The sequence below is a fragment of the Mauremys reevesii genome, linkage group 2 (assembly GCF_016161935.1).
Source record: "Mauremys reevesii isolate NIE-2019 linkage group 2, ASM1616193v1, whole genome shotgun sequence".
NCBI lineage: Eukaryota > Metazoa > Chordata > Testudines > Geoemydidae > Mauremys > Mauremys reevesii.
Genome location: NC_052624.1, coordinates 4,345,407 through 4,370,493, shown reverse-complemented (window position 1 = coordinate 4,370,493; position 25,087 = coordinate 4,345,407). Strand labels below are relative to the sequence as shown.

At 45.3% G+C, this 25,087-nt stretch overlaps 1 protein-coding gene across 2 annotated transcripts in view; it reads right to left on the bottom strand.

The window, feature by feature from the left end:
- The window catches only part of CCM2 (CCM2 scaffold protein), an 83,535-nt gene extending 59,084 nt beyond the window's left edge, over positions 1 to 24,451 (bottom strand). Inside the window, exon 1 of one of the 2 annotated variants that reach the window (XR_005593929.1) lies at positions 24,201 to 24,451. Coding sequence is in view for 1 of the 2 variants with exons in the window: in XM_039523939.1 (XP_039379873.1) it covers positions 24,201 to 24,230 (30 nt within the window). In the remaining variant the exon portion in view is untranslated. The remainder of the gene's footprint in view (positions 1 to 24,200) is intronic. The other variant, XM_039523939.1, reaches the window with a different exon arrangement.
- Positions 24,452 to 25,087: the final 636 nt, after the last annotated feature.

Sequence of the window (25,087 nt, the reverse complement as noted above, 5' to 3'; positions counted from 1 at the left end):
ACCTAAAGTCATCCCCTGCTCTCCCCTCCCCCATGCAGACAGCCCCAGTAAAACTAAACTACATTCCCAGGTCAATCCACCCTGCTCCATACTGAGTCACATGGTGTCCCCTGGGGCTAAAAGCCAGGCTCCATTAAAATATAGGGCTAAATTAAAAAGCCTTTTCAGTCTCTGAAGTTTGAATATGTCCTGAAACAAATACTGTAAACAGAGCATAGCATAGGCACCTGGGGTACACTGAATTAAGGATGGCCTTACTATTTGCAGGATCCCAAGCTATCATGCCATTCACAATCCACTTCACCCACAGCTTCCTCCTTCAGGCCTACTGAGCAGCAGATCAAAAGTACAGCTAAGGCCAGCCTGCAACCTGCAGAGCACATTCAGGACCCCAGAACCTGAGTTGCTATTTCCTGCAGTACTGTGCACTGAAAGCCTTGTTGGGGGGGGGGGGAGGGGGGGGAGTAAAGCATATTCAGAAACAGCCTGTAAGAACAGAACATTGCAGTCCTTCCCATACCCTATGCGTACTTGGGAACGTCACATATTTCACACATCACAGCTATCTGAAAACCCTGGTGGAGAACCAGGCAGTTTTATAAGATCTCAAGCAAGATATTTAAAGCTTATAACCCACAGCACACACTTAACTGAAAACTATATCCACTAAAAGAACGCCATTTACCTTCACCCCTATTGGCTGCCTTGATTTTCAAACCAAAGTTTGCTGGTAGCAGTGACGTCACACCAAAACCAGAACGCAAAATTTTTGCATGAACGGAACTTTAAGACAGTTTATTCGGAAAGCCCCTTCTATTCTGGTTAGCGGGCAGCAATCAGCAAACAACCTGGATGGAAAGGCGTTTATTTGTACGCTCAGTTTGCTTTTTTCACTTATACCAGCGCATACAGCCAGTTCTAGATAAGGGTGTGTCAGTATTTGCTTCAAACTATGTGTTTGAGAAACTTACAATTAAGTTAGCTTGGGCTGAAGGCTGAAATTTGGCAGTTAACATCTCAGTCTGGGAGCTGGGTTTTTGTGGTTAACTTGCTCTCCTTCCCTAAAATTTTCCCTTTTAAAAAATTGGATGTCAGTAAAAGCAAAAAGGGGGAAACAGGATTTATAAGCCAGAGGAGTGAAAAATGCTCAACCAGGTTTTATCAAGTTGATAAAACTGCTGTAAAAGGTTTTAGAAGCATGGTTCCAAAGAATGACGTTGCCATGCAAAAGTTCTGAAGTAATTAAGAACAAAGCTCTAGGCACCACACCAAAGATATGCAGGGTAAGTTCAGTGCTTTGAAGCTCTTGATAAACACCAGGAGAATAGCCAGTGTTTGGCCCTTCTGCAAACCCATTAAAAACAAGCAGAAGTTAACCCTTCCTAGGCATTTGGGTGAGGTACACAGGCTCTTTTTTGGGGGAAGGGGTTTAATTAACATAGTAGTGCAAACACAGGACACAACTGTCTATATTTAAGGCTACGTTTTAGTCCCGGGTATTTTTAGTACAAGTCATGGGCAGTAAATAAAAATTCACGGCTGTGACCGGTCCATGACTTTTACTATAGATCCTTAACTAAAAGTTGACCAATGGGAGCTGCGGGCGTGGCGCCTGCAGGCAGCCCATGAAGGCCCCTGGCCCCCCTGCCTGGGAGCTGCAGGGACATGCCGGTGGGAACTGGGGAGCCCCCCTTTCCCCCCCACCCAAGGTAAGCACCGACTCACACCCCAACCCACTGCCCCAGCCCTGAAACTCCCCAAAACACCCAAACTGCTACTGCTGGCCATCCCCATAGCCAGCTCGGGCAGCCCTTGAGCCAGCATCAGCTGCTGCAGAAGTCATCGAATCCGTGACAGACACAGTCTTATCTGTATTTGGTCTGTCTCTGGTGCCAAAGATCGTTCAGCTGAAATAGCTATTCCTTTGTAAGATTCCTTGGTGTAGACATTATCAAAGATGGCTCCAAACCAAGTCTGGTGAGGGTTTGGTTTTGTTTTGTTGGGGGGGAGGGGAGGGAGGAATGGGAACTAGAGGCTAAAAGTTACCATTCTGAATTTAATCTATACATGAATTTGATTAATCTCAAACCTGAAGTCCCTCCTGAGGTGTTGGTGATGGGGGGAGCATATAGCACCAATAAGAGCCCCCTTCCCACATAAGCTTTAACACATCTATCGCTGCCATAGTAGGGAGAAGACTTCATGCCACTGCATATTCGCAGGTTCTCCACAAGAACTGAATGGAACAGCGTTCCTGGCAAGTTTTCCAACTCCCATGTGTTTGAAGCAATCTGACTTCGTGTCCGCAGGGAAAAGGAATGGGGAAGTGTTGTCCATGAGAATCCTTGTGTATAATAATAATAATGCTGTTTAGAACAGAGGTTTTGAAATGGTGGTCCGTGGACCACCAGAGCTCCACAAGCTCCATTCAGGTGGTCTGTGGATAGTTTCCTCTAAGGTGCGCACCTAGGTGGCCACATACGAGAGAATGAAGGGCCACCCACCTAATTAGTGGAGCCATGCGTGCTTGGCTCCACTAATTAGGTGCCTGGCCCCTGGAGAAGACGCACATGTAAATAGGCAGTAGGTCGGAGGGGGCGGTGGGAATTTGGGACATGCAGGGCTGCGGGTGGCCAGAGAAAGAGGTGACTTTTCCCAGCTCCAGGGCTGCGGCTGCCGGGGAGAGACCCCCGCCCCCCATCCTTCCCAGCTCCAGCTCCAGGGCTGCTGCTCCAGGGAGAGAGAGCACATCCAGTGCATTAGAAAGGTAAGACTACCGATATTTAAAAAATGAGTTGTGTGCTTTTATTTGTAGAACAAAAAAACCTTAATTATTAAGGTTTTTTTTATATACCGCTTTTATCTAAAGTGCTTTACAATAGTTAGCTAATGGTATAAACAACATTCGGAAAGATCATTAAGTGGTCTGCTGAGACCCTCAGCAATTTTCAAGTGGGCCGCGATAAAAAAAAAAGTTTGAGAACCACTGGTTCAGAAGATGAAACAAAAAAGGGTGCAGTAGAAACAGAGGGCAGAGACTTCTGCCTGTCATCTGGATCTCTGCCTCCTTCCAAACGAGTGCCTTTGTTTGCATCAGAGGCCTGTTGATGCTGGGCCTGCCATTAGAAGCTGAGGCAGTCCTACTAGATTAAAAGAAGGCTGGTAAAGCCCCTGTGATTTTAGGATTATGCTGGAGCTTTTCAGTGTCTGTCCTTTCACCTGAAGGCAGAGCAGAGAGCAGCAGCTGCTGGCTAGGTGCCCAGCTCTGAAGGCAGCAGAGAAGCAAAGGTGGCATTCTTGTAGGTAAAATTCCCCCCCACCCCTCTAAAGCTTCTCACACATACCCAAAATACATTCCCTCCCCCCCAGTTTGAGAACCTCTGCATATAAGCCACAAAGCCTGCTAAAGGATTTGGTTGCAGGTGCTGGAAGAATTCAAATCAATCTAAGGGACCGTGTCATCCTGTCCACCTCTTTGTGAGGTAGAAAGGCAGAAGACATCAGTATCTGTCAAGTCCGCTGCTGGTTCTATAAGATTTTCCTTCACGGGTACTGCAACCTAGACACTTGTAACTGAATCCGCTACTCATTATGCCGAGGTAGTGGCCCATTAACTGCATCCTTCTCACTTTAACATGCTTCTAACAGACTGTCTGTGGAATCTACATTTGTGTGGTCTAGACGCTATGGTGTTTAATATATAGATACCAACAGATTGAGTTATTCACAGGTGACTCCCAGAAGCAGGCAACATTTTATTTTAAAGCTATTTCTGTACACAATAGAGCAGGGGTAGGCAACCTATGGCATGGGTGCTGAAGGTGGCACGCGAGCTAATTTTCAGTGGCACTCACACTGCCTGGATCCTGGCCACTGGTCCGGGGGGCTCTGCATTTTAATTTAGTTTTAAATGAAGCTTCTTAAACATTTTAAAAACCTTATTTACTTTACATACAACAATAGTTTAGTTATATATTATAGACATAGAAAGAGACCTTCTTAAAATCTTAAAACGTATTACTGGCAGGCAAAACCTTAAATCAGAGTGAATAAATGAAGACTCGGCACACCACTAGTGAAAGGTTGCCGACCCCTGCAATAGAGCTTCATTAATGTAAATGATGCAGAAAAGCTTCATTTGCCAGCTCCCTAAAAGTGATCTTATGGCCAAATCACAGGTCTCAAAAGAAACATATCAAGATTAAGCAAAAAAAAGCTACATGGAAGAGCCAAGCGCAGTACAAGACAAAGCCCAGCCCTCCTGTGCTTCCATGTTTAAATCTGCTTTGCCAGCTCTAGCTGGGCTCCAGCAAAACCAACAGGATTTTCCTGTAAGGCAAAATTAAAGGAATTTTCCCTATTATTTTTAGAACAGTGTTTTTTCACACACACCCCTTAAAAATTTCATGTAACTCAACTTAGGTCTTTACCCACAGCATTTTATTATATACTGAAGTGAGGCTGAACTCATACATAGAGAAACTATGAAACAAAAAAAACATGCGATGCCATGTTTGCCCATGAATGAGGTTTGCTGAAATGGCTTTAGAGAGGAACTGCAAAACAAGTTAAAATTGCCCAATGCTGCATAATGGGCGTGGCAGGGAGAGGGGAGAACAAAGAAAGATATTCTAACCAATCTTTAAAAAATAAAATAAATAAATAAATAGATAAAAAAAACCACACACCCGTCCCTTCTAAAATCCACCCAGTGAATTTGGGTTCCCTCTACTGTACTCTGGAGTACTATCACATAGCTGCAATTGCAACTCAAGCAGTCCAGGATATTTGTGAGAACATGGAAATATTCATCTCGAGATGCTCTCCGTGACTCAGGAAGCACGCAGCTGATCTCTCAAAAGGAAAAGTTTTTGAAAGATTAGTTCAGTCCTATCTGCTGAATGCTCTCCAGGGCCCAGTAAGTGGAAACAATCAAACAGAATTACAGGCTGAAGTTTTCAGTTCACATAGGATACCTGGATCAGGGCACACAACATCTCCAAGTTCATCAGTGTTGCAGAATGCATAGTACCAGCCCATCGGTGTTAAAACATTGTTTTGGTCTTGCCTGAATAACTGGGACCAAACCACATTCTAACAGGACTACGGAGCTGCACTACAGCCTTTAGTTGGTTCTGGAAGACAGCTAAATACCACAGGAGTTACACAGCCTAGGAGTAAGATAACTAGCACATATCCTGAACTTTGTCCTGGCCCTCTGAACATCCAGGCCTAATTATGCATAGTGGTTTTGAAATGGGAGTTTCTATGGGGGATTAAATCAAGCAATGCACCTAAGGCCACATCTACACTACAGGGTGCATAGCAGAACAGCTGTGGCATCACAGCTATGCCAGCACAACCCCATAGCATAGACACAAACAGGGATGGAAGGGGGGGGTTCCCCGTCACTGTTGGAACACCACCTCCTCGAGCAACAGTTGCTAGAAGAATGCTTCTGTCAACCTGTTCATAGAGTCTACCCTGCGGGTTAGCTCAGCATAGTTATGTCGCTCCTGGGTGTGGATTTTTCACACCCCTGAGCAATGTAGCAACATCACCCTAATTTTTAAGCAAACATAAGAACAGCCATACTGGGTCAGACTAATGGTCCACACCACTCATGATTTTATAGATCTATAATATCCCCCCCTTAGTCATCTCTTTTCCAAGCTGAAAAGTTCATCTTTTTAATCTCTCCTCATATGGAAATTGTCCCATACGCCTAATCATTTCAGTTGCCCTTCTCTGTACCTTTTCCCATTCTAATCTTTTTTGTGATTGGGTGACCAGAACCGCACGCAGTACTGAAGGTGTAACCAGGCCTAAGACATCAGGCTGGATTTCAACATGAATCACTGATAAGTCTGTTAGCTAACAAGCTATAAGCTACATTTTAGACCTAGGAACTATATAGATGCGTTTACTAAATTTACCTCCACAACGTGTCCTGTATTGCACGTCGATTTTGAAGTGCCATCTGACAATGGCTAAAGCAACTGGTATACAGATTTCTCTTATTAGGCAAAAAATATGCTAGTTTTCCCCTCTTACCACCCCTCCCAGGCTGGCTGTTCCCCCATCTGGTTTATCTATTGACTCTAAATTGTAAGCTCTCTGGGGCAGGAACTGTCCTACATGCATAGACAAGCACCAAGCATAAAGGGGTTGTCTAGGTGTTACTGTAACAGAACTAACAGCTGTAGGTTTTAATCTTTACCCTTTAAAGCTATTCCTGAAAAGTTTCAGTACTATTCAACTAGAGTCTTACTAACTCCAGAATGTGCTGAAGTGCCAATTCCTGAAAGCCTAAGTGTACTGAGGTTTCTGCAGGAATGCCACTGGATGTTGCCATCTTTTAGAAATCAAGGGTCCCTGGTTAACAGTACGAGTTCTTGAAACCAAGACTAGAAAGTGTTAAAATAGACTAGTCAGACATAAAATATTAAATCACATCTTCTGGAACTGTATTTTCCATTTACGTTTGGGCAGCAGGCAAGCAGCACTAATTTCTTTCCTTGCATTTCACGCTGACTGTAGATTCCAAACTCTAGAGACTCTGTAGGATACCATGATAATGCTGTCCCGAATCCTTGCACTTGGCAGTTATCTGTGACAAGGACTGTGATAGAGACTGCAAGTGGAAAACAGTTTCCTCTCCCCACCACCATACAGGTTTCAGTGGTAAGTGTAGTGTGAGATCTAACATCCTATCACTGGAATAGCTAAATTTTAATTTTAATAAACACTTCTCAAAATTAGCAATTTAAATGACATATTAAGTAAATCACCAAGGACTGGAGGCTTGTCATAAGGAGCCCTTTACACATTTTATAAATAAGATAGTACACAGATACAATCTTTCCAACCTCAAGTGTTCAAAAATCAGAGTCAGCCCCCAACTCCCAGCCCCATTCTGATTTTTAAGTTTGAGAGCTTGTCATCATTGAATTTGGAGGGGACACTTCACTTGTTTAAAGCTGGTAGTATTTTTAAAAAATGAAAGCTGAGTTGTTTGTGCAATCTCTTGATTTCAGCAGCTGGAGCTTTAAGAAAAAAAACAAATATTGCAAGATGCTCAAACGTGAGAGTGGGCAACAAAGAGAGCTCCACTTCTCCCTTAATTTACCAGGGCAGTGAATGGAAGAATTTTGCCGTGCCCCAAAGGTCAGACTCAAGCTATTCATCTGTTTTGAAATTTAACAAATTAAAATCCTGAACAGACTTAAATCTAAGGAAAGCAGCTCAGATTTAAGTCCCAAAATCTTGTGAGCTTTACACACTACAGCTACATTTAACCAAGTGCCAATTTCTTTGCTTCTGCATAAGAAAATGCAAGAACCAATAAAGCAATGTTACATCAAAAGTTTTCCAGCATAAAGCACTGGCTGAACGCAGTGAAACAAACTTAAGTACAACTATACATACCATGGTGGAGATGACAAACGCTCCTAAAGCGGTCCCATGCCAGAGCAGCCTTCAGCCATTGCTAGGCTCCTAATCATCTGGAAATCAGTGAAACACCCAGCGCTTGGTTTGCTCCAGACTATAGCAAGCATCTGAAATATCAGACCCTCCCAGTCCTTGTTTAACGGGAAAAGCCATTCCCAGGAACTGTCCATTCTATTCACCGTTTCAAATTCCCCATCTCAGACAGGATTTGGAGAAAGTTTTTTTTTTTTTTTTTTTAAAGGACTGACTCCACCCTGACAGGGTGTGGTTTTCCTTTCTTACAGGCAGGAAGTCTTAGCAATAAAGCAGAAGATGACAGAACAGAGTGAGGCTAGATGTCTCTTGCACACGAATATTTGAAGTGGCGGGTGTTAGACTTGCCATTTGCTTTAGGTAAATCTTACTTCAGTAATGGCAGCATTGGTACTTCTCATAGTAATAAATACTAATTTAACTAGTTATTTATGGCATCCACTCAAAATCCAGTTCACAGAGCTCTAAGGTTATGTCTCCATAGCCTGCTAGCATAGATGCAGCACACAGTTGACAGGATATGTGCGTGTCTGGAGAGGTCTGCAGTAGAAACACTGCAGCTGCACTGCTGTAGTACTGTCTAGACACTTACTACAGCTATGGAAGGGTTCTTCCATTGCTGTAGTAAATCCACCTCTCCAAGGAGGTGGTAGCTAAGTCGATAGAAGGATTTTTCCATCCACCTAGTGCCGTCTACTCTGGGGTGTAGGTCAGCTTAGTCTCTCAGGCTGTGAATTTTTCACACCCCTGAGCATTGTTGCTAGATTGACCTTACTTTCTAGTGGCAGCAAGCCTGATGCTCTGCGGGTATAAGAACTCCGCTACATCAAAGAAGCCCTTTTCTGCCAGCACAGCTGTGTCTACGCAGGGGGTTGTGTTGGCATAGCCATGTCACTAGAGGGCATTTTTTTTTCCACACCACTGACTGACAAAACTTGGATGGGAAGAGCTATAAATATAGACCAGGCCTTAATATTCAAACTGGGGTTGAGTTTATAGTTAAAGTTGATTGCATTCTCTTATGCTATGTGACTGAAGGCAGGGTTGTGCCTCCAACGAGGTCAGTCTAAGGCCATCCAGCCACCCCCACACCAAGACCAACAATCATAATTAAACCAAAAGTGTCACAGCCCTCTAGATTAAACTACTGTGTGCCACAGGCAGGGATCAGGAGGTATCAAAGTGCACAATGCCGGCGGCCCTTGCAATGGTAGGAAATTGAATTAGTGAGATACAAGATGATCATAGCAAGTGACCCACATGGCCATGCCCCATGCTGCAGAGGAAGGTGGAAAGTCTCCCTATGGCCACCACAGATCCCTGCCAATCTCACCTCGGGGAAAATTCTTTCAACACAGAATATGGTTAGATCAGTTAGACCCTGACCAAGACAACAGCTAAGCACTTGAGAATTCTCAGTACCACCTTAGAGCACCAACCAACCCCAGTGTCTAATCTCTGCTTCCAAAGAAGGGGGGGAAAACCCATAATCTACCATCTTTAAGTTCAGCTGACCCTAGTAAGATTACAGCACCATTTGTTTTGTGGAGATAACTCAATGGATTAACATCAATTAGTGGCATTATTAAAGCCACCTTAATTAGTGAACCTGTGTATTTATTGGATCTGTTTTGTTAAGGGAAAATCTGCTTGGTGGATTTTTAGTTAAGAACATCTGGAAGATTTTGCTGTTGTGCTAGTGGTTGGCTAAATAATGGTTAAGCTAAAAATACCCAGCAGATAAACACATAAAAAAGCTTTGACTGCAAGTCTGAACATACATGTCAGACTAAGCAAAGAATCTGAAGTGTTTTCTTGTGCCAGTCTCTCTTTACTAGATTATCCAAGAGCCAAAAAACAGGCTATGGGCAGAGCTACCAAAGGGATCTTTTAAACTAAAGGATCACCTGAGTTTGAGATCTGCACATTTCAGCTTTCCCAAAGACAGTTCAAACGCACCCTAGTCTTTCTGAAGAAAGAGAGCATATTGTTATGGCTGTCAAAGTTTTGACCTAGGCAATGAGATCTCCAAGGAACACCTTGGTGATGCACAAGCGATGTTATGATTCAGTAGGTTGAACTCTTCTGTGTAAGTCAGCATTGGCCAATTGGAGCCGCTTTCAGATGAGTGGGAGGAGAGGGGTCCTGTTTGTGTGCTTATCACAAGAGGCCAGATCTCAGGGGTATCATCACAATCATAAAAGTTAGGTCTTGTGTACAGTCCACCCTACAAACGCAGGGATTTTGGGGGCAGGAGGGGAGTGTTTTAATGCTTAATATTCCAAGGCACCTTCTGCCAAAGATGGGACATTAGGTCTGATGCGCTAGCCAAATTCCAACTCTGCTAGTTTCATTCTGCATCCTAGAGTTAAACTTTACCTTTTCAAATGGATACAGCATTCTCCTCCTGTCCTAAACTGTGGTGCTAGTCTACACTAGAAAATAAGATCGACCCAGCATGTCTCAGGGTGTGAAATAGCCACATATCCGAGACACTGCTATGCCCCCTGCATAAACGATGCTAGGTCAATAGAAGAATTCTTCTGTCAACCTATCTACCAACTCTCATGGAGGTGGGTTACCTGCAAATGATGGGAAAGCCCCTCCATTGCTCTAGTGTCTATGCTGAAGTGCTAAAGCAGTGCAGCTGTGCCACTGTAGCAGTTTAAGTGTAGACATGGCCTGTTTAGTTCTACCCTGGAATCCCACAGAGTTATCTGTTATTACAGAGGTGGCTAAGTATTATACCTCAGGTACTGTGAGGTTCAATCCCCTTGACACTAGGATAATAGGTACTCTACAGCATTTCTGGAGTAGCTTCTTCTGTCAGGTCAAGGTCCTATGACAGCCACCACTTGGCAGCAATATCAAGGTCAATCTGAGTTACAAAGCAACCACTGGAGCTTATTTTTGTACTTGAAAGCTTCTCCATGAGTTAGAGAAACCCGTTATTTTGGTTTGTTTGGAAATCTTTCTACCATCAGTGTTCCTGTGCCAGTTCATTCAATTCTGAGAGGATTCAAGAGAATCCATCTCCCTTATTACACACTGTCTAAGGATGGGTCGATTACACTTTGACCTTTGTTCTTCACATATTTTAACTGCTGGAATATACTTGGCAGTCTTACTAGCATTCATGAATCCTTTCACTTCCTTTCACTGTTTTACAGCCAAAGTACATTTCAGAAGTTTTGCAGCTTTCTGCCTACAGTAAATACAGAGTCAGGCTTGGCAGGAATGCTGGCTACCTCCAAAGAAGCACAACCCTGAGAGCTCACCATAGTCATGCAAATCTGCAGAATGTTCCAAGCGACACTGATCACAATCCTACTAGCCACGCCCAAACTCAGAGGTACCCAAGTACATAAAGTCTAACAATACTTTCTGGGACTATCCCATAGCCGTCAGCGTGATGCTTTTTACTGCATGAACTCTCTTCTTGGGTCCACGATGGAAGAAAATTTCAGCCATGTTCGAGGGCTTGGCTATGCAGAAACTAACTTGCATCTTCAGTTCTGATTGTAAATCTGTGTAAGGACACTTATTTTTGAATGATTGTCCTATTTACCGAAGCAGGATGCTTGTATTCAGAAATAAGTGTCTTTACACAAACTGGCAAAGAGTTCTGTGGCACCCTAGGGTACGTCCAGACTACCCACCAGATCGACGGGTAGCAATCGAGTTATCGGGGATCAATATCACGTCTTGTCTAGATGCGATATATCGATCCCTGACCGTGCTCCCATCGACTCCAGAATTCCCCCAGGGCGAGCAGCAGTAGCAGCGTCAACAGGGGGAGCCATGGCCATCAATCCCGTGCTGTGAGGATGGGAGGTAAGTCAAATAAGATAGCGTAGCTGAAGTCGACGTATTCCCGTAGCTGAAGTTGCGCATCTTACGTCGACACTCCCTGTCCCCCCACACACAATGTAGACCAGGCCTTATAGACTAACAAACGTACTGGAGCATGAGCTTTCATGGGTGAATACCCACTTCATCAGATGCAGCATCCGACAAAGTGGGTAATCACCCACAAAAGCTCATGCTCCAATATGTTTGTTAGTCTATAAGGTGCCACAGGACTCTCTGCTGCTTTTACAGATCCAGACTAACACGGCTACCTCTCTGATACTTTACACAAACTGGCCCTGAAATAACTGAAGGTGTGAATTACAAGTGATGTAGTTATTTTAGTTCCAGTTGCAATGTAGCTAAGACTATACAGGTAACATAGGCATTACCATTCCTTGGTCAGACCCAAGGTCTATCCAGCGCAGTATCCTGTCTAACTGGGGCCAGAACCAGAAGCTTTAGAAAAAGGTGTAAGAACCTGGCAGTAGGCAGATGTGGGATCTGTAGCCCCACGGTCTCATTCTGATCTAGGAGATAGGTATATCGTTACAAATAAATAATAATGGGAGATATACCTATCTCCTAGAACTGGAAGGGACCTTGAAAGGTCATCCAGTCCTGCCCCCTGCCTTCACTAGCAGGGCCAAGTACTGATTTTCCCCCAGATCCCTAAGTGCCCCCCTCAAGGATTGAACTCACAACCCTGGGTTTAGCAGGCCAATGCTCAAACCACTGAGCTATCCCTCCCCCTGCTGAAGATTGGCTGGTTTGTGTTAAGCTGTGAAGAATGAGGTTTAATGTACCTTCCAAAAAAACCCCATTCATAGCTCTATACTGAAGCCTTCATCTAACTCACACCCTGCAGCTTTTCAGCAGTCTCTTGAAGGAGCCCCGTCAGTGTGCCAGACCTGCAAAGGGTCCCACTCTTCTACAAGGGGAGACCACACAGCTGCAACATCTAAGCCTTAGCACCTAGGCTCTATACCATGAGCTCTGCCCAGGGAGTCCAACAGAGAGAGAGACTCCTGTTCAGAGACTTTTTGCCCTCTTCAAAGATCAAAGCACCTCAGCAATTATTTACAGTGACACCAGGCAGCCTTTTCTAAACAGAGTAGGATTTGCTAGTCAACTGGAACATAACACTGGGGATTCCTCAGGCCAGCACAAAGGCACAGTCCATGCTGACTAAAGCCCCCTTGAGCCATGCTTCTCTAGGCATCACTTAGTTTCCTTTCTCTCTGCCCCCCCCCACCCCCCATCATCAGTCCCAGGTCAGAGCTGCTGTCTCTCCCCCAAGCCCAGCTCTTATCCTAGCCTCCTGTAACCTCTCAGTCCAGTGTCTTCCTCCTGCAGACCCATGTTGAGTTCACATTTTCCACCTGCCCAAGTTTCCTGTTGATAGGTGTCAACTGTTCAGACCTTGGGGTTCTCATTGTCTTCCCGGAACCTCCATTGATACCGGTTGGTTTCAGACAGTCCTGGAAGACCCATTTACACCACCCCAGACAGTTACATGACACCAACTCTTACCTCCTGCTGTGCTCCAGGACAGCATTTTAACCCTTCTATATTCAATAGCAGTCCTTTGTCAGGTAAGTCTGTGCCATGCTTGAGACAAGGTGGGTGAGGTAGTATCTTTTATTGGACCAACTTCTGATCATAAGACAGACAAGCTTTCAAGTTTACACAGAGCTCTTCTTCAGCTTTTTGGGACACTTAAGACCCGATTTTTCAGAGTACTTAGCATAATATAACACTTTGAAAGTTCAAAGCACAGCTCCCACTGACTTCAGTTGCATCTGTGAGTGCTCAGTACTTCTGCAAATCACACCCCAGGGTATCAAACTCAGGCACCCAGAAAGTGAGACAGTTAGTGACCAGTGGTGAAAAGTTTGATTTCAGTGATATATCAGCATCACATAGGAACTCCATGGCAGAGGTAAGGATAAAATAGAGTTCCCCAGGGCAGCACTCAACAGCCTTAACCAGGAGATCATCCTCTCTTCCTGCAGTCCCACCTCATTCGCTACATACCTTCCGACTGCTGCAAGAAATGAGGCAGGGGTCCCACAGACAACACTTGCTCCATTACACAACCCTGATTCAGCCCCAAAGCAGGTTCATCCTGTATCTCCCTGCAGTATCTTTCTTATAAGCCTATTCGTCTCACTTCCATCCCTGTTTGTTAATAATTGGAGATATACCAATCTCCTAGAACTGGAATGGACCTTGAAAGGTCATCAAGTCCAGCCCCCTGCCTTCACTAGCAGGACCAATTTTTGCCCCAGATCCCTAAGTGGCCTCCTCAAGGATTGAACTCACAACCCTGGGTTTAGCAGGCCAATGCTCAAACCACTGAGCTATCCCTCCCCCCTATCTTTCATTGACTCCATACTCTTGTTTTCTGGACTTAGTGGTTCCTCTCCTTGGTTGAGGGGGCAGGCCTTTGGTTCTGAGTGGGCCTAGATCAAGGATATAAACAGGCTTGTGCACCGAATGAACCCAGGATCCTGTGGGGAAAAAGTCTGATCATATAATTAAAGAGTATAATGCATTCACACAAAGGGGCTAAATTCAGGTTGTACAAGCAACTCTCGTAGATTTGTCTACGATTTCCTAGGTTTAAAAAAAAACTGAAAAAAAAATCCATCGTTAGCTGCGCTGGAACATTTAGATCCACCCCAATGTCCTCTGCCACTTGAGCTAATGGAGTGGCTGACAGCAGTAACAGGTTGTCATCCTATATGTGGACCAGAGTTAGAGACGAAGGAAATACTTTGCCAGAGGGTTTCACACCTATTTGCTTACAGCAGAGGAATGGTGAGACTCAGGACTCCTGGTTCCAGTCCAAGCTTCGGTGGGGAGTGGGCTTGCTCTAGTGGACACATTCTTTTGCCTATTTCTCCACTAATCTGTCCGACCTCTTCCCCACCCACAGCTCCTCATCTCAATCCCCTCACCTAGCCAGTCCCAGTCTCCACTCCTCAGGCTTCTCGTCCCACTCTTTGTCCATCCAGTCTCCCCATTCCTGGGTCCTCAGCCAATCGGTCTTCTCATTCCCCACCCAGCTCCACCAAATCTCTGCATTTCCCCTTCCCCCAGCTTCTTGTCCCAATCTCTTTGCCCAGCCAGTCCCAGTTCTCTACCGCCCTCAGGCTCCTCGGCAGATTTCGGTCTCTCCTCACCCACCATTTCCCGCTCTGGCACCTAATCCCAGATTCCTTGCCCAGCCAATCCTCTTCTCCCTTCCCCTCCCAACTCCGTGCCCCAAATTACTCCTGCCCCAACTCCCCAGGTCTTGTCCCTTCTGCACATGATTCAGGCAGTTTCGTCCCCCATGCTAACTGGGCCCAGTGTGGGTGGGGAATGAGAGCACAGGAGACACAAGCTCCCAGATATTAGTTCTGGTGCATAGACCCAGTACAGTCCAGAACAGCAAGGAATTGCAATTGCAATTCAAGTCCTGTTCAGCCCTGGGCTGGAGCACAGAATCATAGAAATCTCAACGGGTCATCTAGTCCCGTTCCCTGCACTTAGATAGGGGGCTAAGTATTATCTCTAGACCAGCCCCGACAGGTGTTTGTGTAACCTGTTCTTCAAAACCTCCAGTGATGGAGCTTTCACGGTCTCCCCAGGTAATTTTTCTGGTGCTTAATTGCCCTTAGAGTTGAGAAGTTTTTCTAACAAGCCTCCTTTGCTGCAATTTAAGCCCATTATTTCTTGTCCTATCCTCAGTGAATAAGGAGAACAATTTATCACCCTCCTTTTTACAACAACCTTTTACATACTTCAAGACTGTTTTGTCCCCCCTCAGTCTTCTCCAGACTATACCAATCAGTTTTTTCAATCTTTCCTCTTAGGTCACGTTTTCTAGACCTTTAGTCCAGAAGAGAGCAACAAAAATGATTCTCCAATTTGTCTACATCTTTCCTATAGTGTGGTGCCCAGAACAGGGCACTGTACTCCAGTTGAGACCTCATCAGTGCTGAGCCGAGTGGAAGATTACTTCTGTCTTACAACACTCCTGCTAATACATCTCAGAATGATGATCACTTTTCTGCAAAAGTATTACATTGATGACTCATATTTAGTTTGTGATCCACTATAATCCACAGATCCTTTTCTACAATACTCCTTCCTAGGCAACCATTTCCCATTTTGTATTAGTGCAACTGATTATTCCTTCCTAAATCAACACCCCCACAATACACCTTTCAAAATCCTCCGACACATGCCTATCACAACATGTAGCGTACACCTCATCCAGCACACTAAATGTCCCAATAACTATGCAGGTGAAACCAGACAACCACTATGCTGTCAAATGAACTTGCATAGAAAAATAAGAAAAAAAATCACCATATCACCAGTGGGTGAACACTTTTCACAGAGCGATCACTCTATATCTGACCTCTCAATTCTCATCCTCAAAGGAAACGTGCACAACACCTTCTAATGATGAGCCTGGGAGATTAAATTCATAATTTTGCTAGATACTGAAAATCATGGACTGAATGGAGAGCCTGGATTTATGGTTTATTACAACAACCTATAACTCACTTACACTCCCTCAACTTCCCACCCATGACTGGAGAGGTAATAATGGGCTACTTCAACTTCACTTGAAATGCATGTTAACGACTTATGCTAAACAATCTGTTCCACCTTGTGTGACACACACAGTACATTACACAGAGCTCTTCTTCAGGTCTGGGAAAGCTCAAAAGCTTGTCTCTCTCACCAAATGAAGTTGGTCCAATAAAAGGCCTTATCTCACTCATTCTGTCGTCCCAATATCCAAGGACAGCACAGCTACAACAATACTTCATACAGAGATGGCACAGAAGTTTCAGCTGCCTTAGGTCTGGTCCATACTACAGACATAAAATGATATAACTACATTGCTCGGGGTATTAAAAATCCACACCTCTGAGCAACTGAGGCATAGCCTACACTACAGAATTAGGTCGACGTAAGACAGCTTACATTGACCTAACTCTGTAAGAGTCTACACTCAAACGTAGCGTCCACCAATGTAACTCATCCACTACACTGACTTAACTCCCCGTCTGCAAGATGCATAGCACTTAGGTTGATGTAGTTTGGTCAATGCAGCATCAGTGTAGACACTGCATTGTTTACATTGACTGTTGCTGCCTTTCAGAAGCCATCCCACAATGACAGTTAAAATCAGTGCAAGCACGCCTGGTGAGGACACACCCCACTGACACAAAGAGTGTAGTGTGGAGATACAAAAGCAGTCTCTGTACGTCAATGCAACTTATGTCAAATTTTGTAGCGTAGATTTGCCTGCATTTATACTAACCTAACTCCGTGTATACGTTGACAGGAGAAGCTCTCCTGTCAACATAACCTACCTCCCTGAGAGATGGTAGCTAACTACATTGATGGGAGTGCTCTCTCCCATCGGTGTCGGAGCATCTTCACTTAAGCGCTACAGCTGCATCAGTGCAGCTGAGCCAATGAAGCATTTTAAGTGTAGACCCCGCCCTTAGCATCCACGTGTAGTTGAGTATCTTTTTGTTCTCTAACCAAAGTGGCTCCTAAAAGCTTAATCTTTGCTGGTCACAAACAAATCTAATGTAGTCAAAATGGCAAATTTTAAAAGAGTCCTTAAACTCTTAGTGTCTTGTGGTAACGCATTTCACATGTTATGCATTGCATTTCTTGGTTTTAAAATTATTGCCTCTCAATATCACTGAAATCCCCCTGTTCACATATTAGGAAAATACATACAAGTGCACGACATAACTTTTAATACCATATATTATTCTGTACCACAATCATGTCATTGTCATCCTATCTGAAGTAAGTCCCAATCTTTTCCTTCCCCGTTCATAAGGTTGCAACCAAGAAGTTTAGTGTAGAAATTGCATATCACTAAGGAGATTTTTCCATGTGACTAAGGCTGTGGCTACACTTAGCGCTTCAAAGCGCTGCCGCGGCAGCGCTACCGCGACAGCGCTTTGAAGTGCTAAGTGTAGTCAAAGCGCCAGCGCTGGGAGAAAGCTCTCCCAGCGCTGTCCGTACTCCACCTCCCTGTGGGGAATAACGTACAGCGCTGGGAGCCATGCTCCCAGCGCTGGGGCTTTGACCACACTGGTGCTTTGCAGCGCCGCAATTTGCAGCGCCGCAATTTGCAGCGCTGGAGAGGGTGTGTTTTTGTAAGTGTAGCCAAGCCCTTAGTTAGATTGCCTGACGTAAAAACAATTCTATCTCCTTCCTTGTTAATATATTTCATATTGCAGCCTGACTGATGCTTCTATATGTATTTAAGGGTGATCATGATGGTGGTTTGATTTCCTTGAGCAGGGTTGTGTTTTCAAGATGTGTTTTTTCCTCCTAGCAAAAACCACCCAGTAACTTTTCACCTTCATTTTAACTTTCATGTCACACAGCCATTTATATGAACACAGTTCTACATGAAAATTATTAGCTTATCTTATTTTTCAGTCCTTGAATCCATTCGTTTCTCCGTCTAAAATGTAATAAATATGAAGGCTGCTGATCAATATTGTAAGCGAGTGATTAGACAGGATGAATGTCTGAATCAACATCTCATGTTGTAGTAGGAGGAAAGCACTTCATTACTTCAGTTCATTTAAACTGCAAACATTGTCAAGACTTAAGTAGCAAGATAAAAAGGCTTCCTGCTTCCCCAAGTGCAGAAAATGCGTGTGTAAATTCTACAGCATCAAGGTATGCTATTGAATGATACTGTCTGTTGAAGTGGGAGATCAGAGCATGAAGTTGATCCTGCAAGTAAGATGTATTTTCAATGACTGCAAGGGCAATGTAGCTGCAACAACAAATTCCTGTGCCACGCCTTCCTGCAGCTATTCAAGAGCATTTTTTGGGTGTCCAAAAAAGAGCAAAGATCAATGACTATGTCATAAGAACAACTGAAAGGCAAATAACTGAACTGAAAGTTTGGAATTTTTTAAACTAACATCACCTTGAAATGTAGCACAAGATGAGCTATTTAATAAGGAAAAATTGAAGTACTTTCTCCAGGATACAATTTCTCCAGACATCAACTTGCAGGTTTATTAAAACCAGATGCTGCAAGTGACTAAAGAGGAAATATTAATAGTCAGTGCTAGAAGAATCAACACTGGCATTAATGCAAAATGGTTGGTCATAGAGGACAAGCAGTTAAATTGTTACAAGCATATACACACAGGGAGAGGAAACATTCCTATTTTGTGCTACTCCTTCTGCAGCAACAAAAAACCACAAAGTACAAAGTGTCAGTTTCTGAACATGTGAGCATATCACAAGGTCTTTAAATTTCCTCAAAACAAAAACTTCAGATGAAATCATCCTAAACATCAGAGATGGGTTCTCAGCCATTTTTCCAAGAAGAGTTAAATAATACCACTGAACAGTTCTAATGCATGTTGTGGAAGTTCAGGCATCAGTCCTTTTCAGTCTCACAGCAGGTAAGCGCCTGAACTTCCCAATGACTATAGAATACTCAGAGTATCTACATTTCTATCCTCCCAGCTACCATAAGTATCAATATTTGCACTGGTTTCAGAGTAGCGGCCGTGTTAGTCCGTATCCGCAAAAAGAACAGGAGTACTTGTGGCACCTTGGAGACTAAAAATTTATTTGAGCATAAGCTTTCGTGGGCTACAGCCCATTTCTTTGGATGCACTGAGGACTGATCAAAATACAACACACACTCAGCATGAGGGGCTCTGCAGATAAAAGTTCACAAAAGCAACTGAAGGCTTCAAACAGACTTGATGGAGTACAGGCTGGCAACACTTGCTGCAGTATCGGTGAAATCTAGATTGACCTAGTAAGAACTGGACCACCACAAGGACAGGAGAGAAGCAACAGAACCTTTCTTCCACTTGCTCCTAAACACAAAGATAATCTGTTGAGCACAAAATAGGAAGAGGCCATTGAAACATAGCTGCTGGAATCCAAGCCTCATGTCATCCCTTCTCCTAGCATTTAACTGGAGATCCAGATATCTACCCAAATCTGTTTCCCAAGGAGGTTGACATACATCATTCACCATTTGGATGGCAAAGATTGTGAACAGTCACTGAAGACAAGACAATTGCATTCAAGTGTCAGCTTTCTACAGTACTCGAACCTTTATGCAACCAACTCAACCTCCATCATGTTTGGATAGGTATGGGTGATATTCAGAACTAAAATAAGTGTTGAAAAAAAGCAAGTAAGTTGAAAGAGTAGGAAAACAACAAAAGCCGGAGGCCTAGCCAGTCAAACTGGGAACATTAGTGTTTCCATCACATTTCAAACTTTCCATTTTGGACAGCGTGCCATTTGTTTCATGAATATGATTACGATGTAAGCACACAGTATGCAATTGAAACAAGACAGCCTGTTTTCACTCAGATGGGATTCTCCCCAATAAGAAATTGTAATGACCCTTGCTCTAACACATTATGTGACAATCTGAATTTCTGGGTTTAAACAATTTAAAATCCAACCTGCACCTCTCTCTAATACACATTATACAATAAACACAGGAAGGACAATGTTGCACCTAACAGCTAAAGTCTCTCCATCAGTGATTTCATTAGCTCAGCGCTGCTGTGGATTTTACAGTACACAATGGAGTAACATGCCCATTTCACCAGCCAAATAAACAGGCTCAGAAGCTGTGACTTGTCCCAAGTCATGGGAAACCAGTGGCAGATATGAATACACTCCAGAAGTCATTGTTTAATTCCATAGTGACAGGAAATGCCTAATCTCCATGCTCTAACCACTGAGACTGCTTCAAACATTACTCAAAATGAAATCACAGCCTTATGATTTGTGGCAAGAACTTGGCCCTGCTGCAGTACCATTGTGGCTGTCTCTAGGTTCTGGACTTTAGAATAGTCATGGCTCAAATTATAGGAATTATTTTGGGAAAGTTCTATGGCCCGTGTTATACAGGAGGTCAGACTAGACAATCACACTGGTCCCTTCCGATCTTGGACTCTATGAAAAGCCAAGCCTATATATATATATATATATATATATATATATATATATATATATATATAAATGGTGTGGAGTTTGACACCTGCTGGCCAGAGACTAAGGACGGGTCTACGGATGGACATATTCCTGATGAACTCCATGTGTGGAGACATATTCCAGAACAGGAGTGCTTTGTTTCTGCTCTGCTCACCTTCATTTCAGGTCAAGAGAACAGAAAGAAGAAACTTTTTTCTGGAATAAGAGTGTCCATCCATTGCATTCATCAGGAATAAGTCCATGCGCAGACCAGCCCAAGGGTGGTGAGCAGCTCACCTAAAAGCAACAACCGAGCCACCCCAACTGGGGCAGCAACAACTAGATGTGTAGTAGGTCGTAAGATGCCTGTCTATACTGGTCAAGGAAGCCCTCCTAGCAACCAAATATGCATCTAGTACCATTTCAACTTTACATGGGCCTTAGTCTATGGCATTTTAAAGCTGCTTCATATGCTGTAATGAGATTTTATATTGCAACCTCTCCTGTCCTTAAGATCCTACTCAGTTCCTCACTGCTGTATCTAGGCTTGAATGGCTACCTTGCATTAGTAAAGCTGGTAAAAGGCAATGGAATGCACACAGAATGTAGCTTCAATAGGGTACAATATGGTCACAGGGTAACACCCTACAGCCTGGAACAGTAGTTTTGTTAACTGACACTATTTGTTTTGAGATCATAACCTTAGCTGGGGGGTTAAATACTGAATACAGCTCCAGAGCATTTCCTGACAACACTACAGGTACCCCCATTTAGGATAGCAGTCACTTATAACATTAAGAGGCTTGTGCTAGCACTGATCATTTCCCCTGGATTCTTTCTGAAAAGGTCTTCCTCACTCTCCCCCTTCACCAGAAGGGTTTTAAAAATTGCAAAAGTGACCAGATTAAGTGTGAGAACACATCAAAGTACCCAAAACAACTGTGCTTTAAACAGCTTCTTTTTTTTTTGGAACAAGCTCAAAACAATTTATATTCAGCCTCTGAGCATTAATGTTACATATAGAATACTATGAAGGGAAAGTGATCTAGTGACAGGAGCACACAAATAGGAGGCAGGGCTTGGATTTTGTTCCCAGCTCTGCCACTCACTTTCTGTAGGACCTTGGGCAAGTCACTGAACACGTTTCTCAGGTTCCCCATCTGAAAGATATTCCTATTTTACAGGGATGTCATGAGGTTTGTTTGTAAACTGCTTTTAGGTCAGAATGAAAAGCCCTATCAGTGCAAAACAAAGTGAAATATTACTGGATTTGAGTTTGGAATGACTAAAGAATTCCAGACTAGCAGGAAAAGTTACAGTTTCTAAACATGTTAACACCCTGGTCACTAATGAAGAGCATCTGCATATTTCACTGGGAAACTCTGCTGCCACCTTCTGAAATAATGGTTACTGCAGGTATCTACAATCAAAATACTGGACTAAAAATAACTTGTTTTCCCACAGTTATGACATCACAAGCCTGAGGGGTAATTGTTTCCCTCTTCCTGGTCAGTTAGATGCCATAGTCAACAGGGTCTTCACTATTGCTCTGAACAGCATGTATGCTGGTATTAAAGAGACAAGATTGGTGAGGCAATACCTTTTATTGGACCAACTTCTATTGGTGAGACAAGTGTTCCAGCTTACACAGAGCTCTTCTTCGGCTCTGGGAAAGGTACTAAAAGTGTCATCGCTAAATACAAGTAAAAGTTTTGTTTGATCTCTTTCACCCTCCCCTCTTTCACCCTGGGGGGAGGGATAGCTCAGTGGTTTGAGCATTGGCCTGTTAAACCCAGGGTTCCGAGTTCAATCCTTGAGGGGGCCACTTAGGGATCTGGGGCAAAATCAGTACTTGGTCCTGCTAGTGAAGGCAGGGGGCTGGACTCAATGACCTTTCAAGGTCCCTTCCAGTTCTAGGAGATAGGTATATCTCCAATTATTATTACACCCCAAAACACTGGGTGAATTTGACAACATTAAAAGCCAAGACTTTCCATCCCAGGTCAGTGCTAAGTTAGGTTTGCTTAAGTTCACCACTTAAACAGCCAACCTACCTTTGTGGGAGTTGCCTTTTAAAAAAACAAATGGGGAAAAATTAAGGGTGCATGGGGAGTTGAATCATTAATCTTGTACTATGTATTCCTCATTAAATGAGTTACAGTAACAGGTTACAACACAGATGAAGTACAGTGCTCTTGTAGGATTATACAGTTCTAAGACATCTTGGCATGAATTGGTTGTCTTGTTGGCAGTTTCAGCAAAGAGGCAGAAGATTGAGTAGGCCACAAAGACTAAGCTATCCTCTGACCCTTAGAAGGGGTCTCTAGGTGTTTGGTGACATTGGTGAAGCAGTGTGGAGAGACTTGTACTGCTGCTGCACTCGATCTAGAGGACTGCAGGCTCCAGGGCTGTCAAGTTGGCACCTTTCACGAGCACTATAGCTACACAAAGAAAGAAGACATGTCTTTTCTGAAACTGAACCGCAAGTGTGAGTCTAGAGTTTATTTAGAAAGACTGTAAAAAAATGGAAGCCATAGTACAAATCTAATGCTGTATTCTAAAGACCCTTCTAAAACTACTACATAAACAAAGCAAACACCTCTATAAGCAGTCATGGTTTCCATGAAAATTTTGAAACAGATATCTACCTCTACCACATTAACTCAAACATACAGACCTGCAGGAATAGTGGCACGGTTTCCAGCTCTTTCATTAAACCCAATTAGGAAAGTTATTAGTTGCAAGTGTTAGCTAGCATCATACTCTTGGGAAGTACCAGTCTCAAGAGCATGAGGCACATCACAGGGGAGAGATTAAAAAACCCACACACACCATTAGAAAGGTATAACATTCACACAGCATTTCAGCCACATATAAGGTATTGTAATCTAAACAGGTAAGGGTCCCATGCATTCTCCCATTCCATCACAGGTTGCTTCCTTTGCAGGCGTGTGACAGCTCTTAGCTGTAATTTTGCTATGCATCCACTTGTTGCTGTGTTATGCTAGATCTGTCCAAGTCCCATTCACCTGGGAGACAGACTCCCACAATCAAGGTTCATTTAAAGGAAGATTTTTAGCTCTTTCCATTTTGCAAGAACAGATTTGGGGAGCATTAGGTCACTCATCCCCACCAGTGGGTCATTCATGGTGCCCCAGCTGGAGTGCAGCAAGACTAGCCAGGGCCAGATCAGGCTTGAGAGCAGCCTGGGGCATATGAGGGCAGCAAGAAATAGGCTTCATGCTGTTGGAAAACAGAGGATCTTCCTGGAGACACTAAGCCTGAGGTGGAGGAGAAAGGAAGTGCACCCTACAGAGGAGGCCCTAGTCTCTGCTGCCTCAGGGGCAATGATGGGGAGGAGAAGGGTTTAGCAACGCTGGGGGGGGGGGAGGAGAAAAGCAGCCTCAAGCTGGCCAGAGGGGAGATACAGCAGCCTCGGGATAACGCTGGGCAGCCTCCGGGGAGGGTCAGCAGACCCGCAATACGGAGGGAAGCGCCAGGGTTCAGCAGCCCGGGCGTGGGGAAGCGCGGCCGTGCCAGGGCTGGGGAGAGGAGGGGATACAGCAGCCAGGGGGCAGAGGGTGGCCGCGTCGGAGCCCCCTGGGGGTGGGGGTGGAGAGGGCTGGGGAGGAGACCACAGCTTAGGGGGAGGGGCAGCAGTGTCAGCGCCCCCCAGCACGGAGGGGGCGGCAGGGCGAGTCCAGCAGCCCGGGGGTGGGATCCAGACACGCCCCGGGGGGAGGGGGGAAGCGGCAGCGCAGCCAGGGGGCCCCGGACCAGGGCACAGTCCCCAGGGTGCAGGGACCCGGCCCGCGACGGGGGGTTAGAGCGGCCCGGCCCGGCCCCGCTCTCACCTTCTTGCCCTTCTTGCCCTCCTCCTCCATGTCTCAGGCGGCGGGTGAGGGGCGGCGGCTGCCCCGGGCTCCTGCTGCCTCCTGCGGCCCCGGCCCCCCGGGGGCATCCCCGCGGCCGCGCGCTCCCTCACCGGGCTGCCATGGCCAGCCCGCGCCCCGCCAGCCCCGCGCGCGCTCCCGCCGGCCCCCGCCCGGACTCAGCGGCAGCGGCAGCGGCAACAACTTTTCAATCCTGCCGCCATCTTGGGCGTCGGCTTCCCGGCGTGCTCAGCGCGGGGCCGGCGCTCCCCTCCCCCGGCGCCCGGAGGGCTGACGTCAGTCCTCCAAGAAAGGAAAAGGAAGGGGGACAGCGCATGTGCGGAGCGGCCGGCGCGAGGGGGTGGAGGGAGGCAACAGAGTTGCGCATGCGCTGTTTCCTCACTCCCACCCCGTGCTGCGGAGGCTTTTATGGGTGTCACCCCACCCGCACACGTGGGCCCCTGCCCCGCCCCCTCCATGCCCAGCATAGCCCTTCTCCCAGCCCTGCTGCCCCTGCCACCCCCCTGGGGGCTGGGCCCTTCTCCCCTGACTCCCATCCAGCCACCCCCTGGCTGCTGCACCAGTGCCGGCCATGGAGCCCCGAGTGCAGCCCCCCAGCCTGGCCAGGCGGAATCCAGGGAGCTGGGAAAAACCGCAGGGGCGAGAGGAGCAGGCTCAGCTCCGCGGGCTGGTGCAGTGGCCTGTGACCAGAGAGCAGGGTGTGGGTCACTGGCCTAGCCCAGAGCAACGCCACGCCCAGAGTCTGAGCCAGGCCCTTGGCTCAGCCCATCAGCTTTATACCTGCCACGAAAAACTAGCCCATCAGTTACCCCCTTCCATCCCTGCCCCAAGGATCCCGGTTCCCTACA